We start from the raw sequence: 5,244 nt of genomic DNA, 5'->3' as shown, positions 1-5,244 counted from the left end.
CGCATAATAGAAACATTGTTGCAATGCTTTAAAACGTCACAGCAGGAATCGGATGCTGCTGAAGGAAAGATGGCCCACGTGCTTTACATGTATTTAAACCTTGATTAGCAAACAGGTATATGCTTTACCAAGGTGTCTAGTATTCTCATATTTACAAACTTCAATAAAAGACCATAGACTGTAAAATACTTTGATATTTCTAGGGCCACTAGTGGGCGTAGAAGTGTATTGCAACTGGGTTTGAAACTGCAATCATTCTCCATCGTTTGACTTTTCATTTATACCCATTTATTAAGCAGGATTAATTTAAGACCCTTTATATATGTATAATTAAAATTAGTGCAGATATAAAGCAATGCAGAATACATTTTTTATGCAGTTATGTACAGTAGTGATTTTATAATTACAAAAAATATATCATAAGCCTAAAGACCCTCAATATCCGTGTCATTCTCCACCTGTTAATCTTATGAAAAAACAAAGAAAAGTTAAAAAAAAAAATAAAAATCATTTACTACATCACTGTTAGATTTTTTTTTAATTTTTTTTTTCAAATAAAACAAAGTTTTGGTATTGTCAGTATGTTGACACTAGTAACACATATGCCACACAAAAAAAGACAAGAAATTTAAGACAGTGGAATGCCAATACAGAGAGATGTTCACAGCAACAGCTTATGTATGCATTTTTAGTATAAATAGATCCCATGCGAGACATGATAAAGTACTGCATTTTCACAGAAATCCTGTTAAAAGTGATAAGCATGACTTTTGTGTGTTTATTGTTAATATTCAGGTTGCCCTTTTGTAAAGCAGCCTTTCTGTGAAAGCCTTGTCTTGAAGTGCTGGTCTCAGTCTGAGTCACTGCTGCTGCTGCTACTGCTGCTGCTGGAGGACTGTGAAGAAAAAGAAAAAATATATATGTATATTTATTTCAATATAGTAAGAGTTTTAAACACAAACAGCAAATGTTTCATGTCATTTGAGCTGCACTTTACTAATGCAGTTTCTCCTGAGTAGGTGAAATGTTGAGAACAAACAGCAGTAATTCGTAAAATAGACATGGTCATAAGCAGGGGAAGGAAGGTGATTATCATCTAGCTATTTTCAAGGCCAATGATGACAAACCTATTGTGATAGACTGTAATGGATCATAGATTTTTGGTTTCATCTTGCCAACAATCTGAGAAGATCAAAAGGAGGTGCTTAACTTTTAATCACTGAATTCCCAGTTTGGTTGGTTGTTTCTCCCTTATTCAGCTTCACGTACTGTTTTTTTTTTTTCCTGGGCCATAAAAAAATGTCTCCTCCTTATTTGTCCTCTGAAATAAGGGCATATTAACATGACAGGAATAACTAACGTTACGGTCCGAGTGCATAGGATTTTTCAAGGTGTAGTCTGAAAAGGTAACTCCCACCTAGATAACCATCACTGTTCAGGCTCAACCAGATTCAGCGGTTTCAAGCCAGCCTAGCCCTAAAACAGATCCAACATGTCACCTTTGTTCCACCTGTGACAGACAAAGGCCACTGATGTCTGATGCAGCTTTTGCTTATTAGCTATACTTGAGAGTGTGTCTCACTATCTACTGTATCACTGACTACTGTATCCTCAGAAAGTTTAATGCACAGCTGTTTCCAAACCCATTTGCTGTGTCTCGTATAAATCTCCCAGCTGCCTTTAGAGGTCACTATCTTATTGTTTTTAAAGCTGGTGCTGACTTCAACCACAGTACTTGATATAATTTTACGTGGGCCGTTGTGGCTCAGGAGGTACAGCAGGGTTGGTGGATCATGAAATCAGACTTCTGTGCCGGGTTGGGCGGGGCCCGGTTTTCCAGCAAGGTGGAAAGAGATGATCCGCTGTGGCGACCAGTAATGAGGAGCAGCCAAGAGTAGAAGAATTTTAGCATGGTAAAAATAAGTAGAATTCAACCTGTGCTGCATACTGTGAACTACATATTTTATACTTTTTAATACATTTAAAATGTCACATCTGCCTTAATCATCTTTAAAAGGCAACACAGCAACCGATTAACTGACAAATCCGCACACTCACTGTACTCACAGAAACCTCGTTGAGTGGAAAATTAAACTGCAGCTATGTGTTAATCTCCCAAATGCACCAGTCTTACCTGAATCTATTCAAAGATCTAGCTAATACAGTCAAATGCAGGCTGATAAAGCAAGGCTAACATTTACAGCAGTCATGCAGCTCCCAATGTTATCAAGTGTTTATGTGGTGAACTCCTCAAGGCTTGCAAAATTAATTATGACTCAGCTACCAAAATTTGATATAGCTGCATGTTGTCTTTTATTTCTCTAATCCTTTCTGTAAATGTTTACCCAAAGCAGAGATATTGAAATGGAGCTGAAACAACGAATCTATTAGCAGATTGACAGAAAAATCAGTTCTGACAAATCAGTTAATCTATTTTCAAGGAAAAATGCCAAAAAAACATGCGTATCCTGACCACTCAAATTGCTACTTTTAGTTATGTTATATGATAACGAACAGAATATTTTGTGGTTTAAAATGGAAAGAAGCTTTTTGAAGATGTCACCTTTGGCTCCCTTTATAACCTTTGATGGGCATTTTTCACTATTTTCAAACCTCTTATCAATCAAACCAATTGATTAATCAACAATAAAAAATAATCTGTAGTTGCAGCACTATATTTAGCACAAATAATGTCAATACAGTTAACTTTACTTTTAATAAGGACCATTTATATATGGTGATTTGTCTGTGCTCATACAAGCTATCGTCATGTTTCATAGAGCAATCTAGTGACTGGTTGTTTGTTTTGATGTGCCATGGCAATATAATTAGCTTTAATTGTAAAAGTCTATATGCTTCTTCGAGTAGGATGTAAGCCATGTTGATTCCCAACAGTACTGTGTCTCTTTAGTGGGGCTGCACTGTGCAACAGCTGAGTCATGACCATATTTCTATTTCTTGGTGAAGGTGTGTGTGTTTGCAGTACTGACTGAAATTAAGTTGGGGCCTGGGGCTGAGAAGCAAAAGCAGGTTCAACTTTCATCTTTTTCTTTCTTTCTTTCATCTAGCATTGAAATCAGTACTTAACCATTTCAAACAGCTCTAGCCGGGTGCATCGTTAAATCAAATCTCACCTTTCCGTGTTTGTGGTGCCCATGTTTGTGCACCTTATGTGCTTTCTTCATCTTCTTCTTCATCTTTTTATGGGCTTTATGTCCAACCATTCCCATTCCCATCCCTGCCACTCCTCCAGCTAAAGCCCCGGTCATGGGATTGACCCCTCCATGATGACCTTTATGACCTTTGTGGTGACCCCCTTTTGGAGAGTGTGGGTATGGACCAGGGTGAACACCGGCAGGAGGAACTGCTGGATATCCACCTGGAGCCATGGGATAAGGATGCGGTCCTGGAGCTCCGTAAGGCATCAGCCCTGGAGGTGCACTGGGTGCTATGGGTGGGTTTATGCCAACTGGGTACTGGCCAGGTGGGGGGGGGACTCCTATTGCAGGTGGAGTAGGATATGCAGGGTTGTAGCCAGGAGGGTAGGCAGGGTTTGACGGGGGATGGGGAGGACCTGACAGGCATAAAAGCACACATACACAACTTTTTAGTCAGACCACAAATATCATAAAACAAGGCAGAGTAATTATGTTGGTTATGTATGATATCCCACCTTGATTTGGCCACATAGTTATGTTTTTTTTCCCACCTGACAAGTCAAACACTTGAGGTCTCACCTGAGGACACAATGAGAAAACAAATGCAATGAAAATTAGGGGAAGTAAAAATAGATTCCATGTATAAAGCAAGTTATATGAAGGGTGTAACAACACTGTGCCTTATATAATTTAATACCTGGGCTATGATCCCATTCAACTAGTGCCCACACACTTTTCCCCAAACAATGCAGTTCTGTGGCTGCTGATCTGACACAATATCCTCTGAACCTGCCATAACATCTGGTTGTTTCATATATGTGGTGCATAAAAAGTTACCTACCAAACCTCCAGCGATGTACAGCATCACTTTTCGTTATAAAAAGTTCCACTATTGCAATCCCTTTTTCCAGCAGGTCAAGGTCAAGAAGATGATGAGTTTAAAGTTCAGAAGTTGTGATGACCACCCCTCTTTATACATCAAAGATTCACTTCATGAATGCTCACATGGTGTCAACACTTTTGCGCTGTGCAGTGAGTTTTAAGATTTGCTCTAAATTGCCATTTTATTGGCTGCATTAAGAATGACAGTGAAATACTGACGTACACTGGGTTGTAGTCTATTAGGTAAACCTAAAACTCATTACCTGACGGTCTTGGTGAGCAAGGTGAGCTTATTTTGTTTTGAAACTTTATTACAACAGAATACTTTAATCGCAAACTGTATCTCTTGCTAACTTAATCACACAAAGGCGCTTATGGTGAGTCATGGAGTTTGTAACACGGTGTCTAAACTGCGGTCTAACGCCTCAACAGCCAGCGGTCATTTTGCAACTCTCTCTCGCTTTAACTCCACATTACAGGTGACGCTGTGATGAAACAGCTCTAAACCTTCAGACTGTTGTGGTTTCTGTTCGTCTTGTTCAGCACACTCCACTTATAATCACGCTTTGTCAATGACTAGTTTTCCACGGGCTTACCTTAAAAACTAGCTTCAGGTCCGGCCAAGTTTTGTCAGGAATTCACAGCTCCCTGTTTGTCTTCCGCGTTGAGATCCACGGAAGCATCAGAGAAAAGCAGCAGGAAGCCACGCCCAGTTGTTAAAGCCACCCTCATGATTGGCAGCAATCCAGGAAGCGTCGGAGGAAATGTTGTTTATGGGTTTGCCCATGTGTAACTGTCCAGAGGACAGTCATTACTGAGATTTCTGGTTTCAAGTTTGTTGTTATTTTCTGTCATCATTTGATAATTATTTGAATTCATATGGTCATTAAAACTAATTAAAAGCACAATAAATAAGATGTTAAGAAAGGTAACTTTGAAAATGTACAACTTTAAAATTGATGTTTGGTTTAAAAATGTAATGCTGATTTACAATGTTTATTTGATGGAGAATGAAACAAGTCACATGACCACAGTTTAGTTTCCCCAGGCGTCAGTTGGCTGGCAGCCCACCGCTCCTGGTCTGCCGCGGAGGAAGGATTTCCAGGATGGGTTAAAAGCGGAGGACAAATTTCACCAATGCATGGCGTACATGTGCATGTAGTTGTGCGATGAATAAAGGGGATTGTCCTCTGATTCTTAAGGG

The 5,244-nt window shown here is 39.3% G+C and overlaps 1 protein-coding gene across 2 annotated transcripts in view; it reads right to left on the bottom strand.

Annotated features, from left to right (window-relative positions):
- Nucleotides 1-268: 268 nt before the first annotated feature.
- prr13 (proline rich 13) overlaps nt 269-5,244 on the bottom strand; it is a 147,369-nt gene continuing 142,393 nt past the window's right edge. The window contains exons 1-4 of one of the 2 annotated variants that reach the window (XM_070959506.1): nt 4,637-4,724; nt 3,674-3,737; nt 3,135-3,574; nt 269-895 (exon numbers count right to left, since the gene is read on the bottom strand). In XM_070959506.1, coding sequence (XP_070815607.1) covers nt 851-895; nt 3,135-3,574; nt 3,674-3,689 — 501 coding nt within the window. In that variant the 5' untranslated portion in view covers nt 3,690-3,737; nt 4,637-4,724 and the 3' untranslated portion in view covers nt 269-850. Of the gene's footprint in view, nt 896-3,134; nt 3,575-3,673; nt 3,738-4,636; nt 4,725-5,244 lie in introns of those variants that run through there. The other variant, XM_070959507.1, reaches the window with a different exon arrangement.

This window comes from Chaetodon trifascialis, chromosome 3 (genome assembly GCF_039877785.1).
Source record: "Chaetodon trifascialis isolate fChaTrf1 chromosome 3, fChaTrf1.hap1, whole genome shotgun sequence".
Taxonomy (NCBI): domain Eukaryota; kingdom Metazoa; phylum Chordata; class Actinopteri; order Chaetodontiformes; family Chaetodontidae; genus Chaetodon; species Chaetodon trifascialis.
The sequence above is the reverse complement of the archived record's forward strand: the minus strand, read 5'-3'. Positions and strand labels throughout refer to the sequence as shown.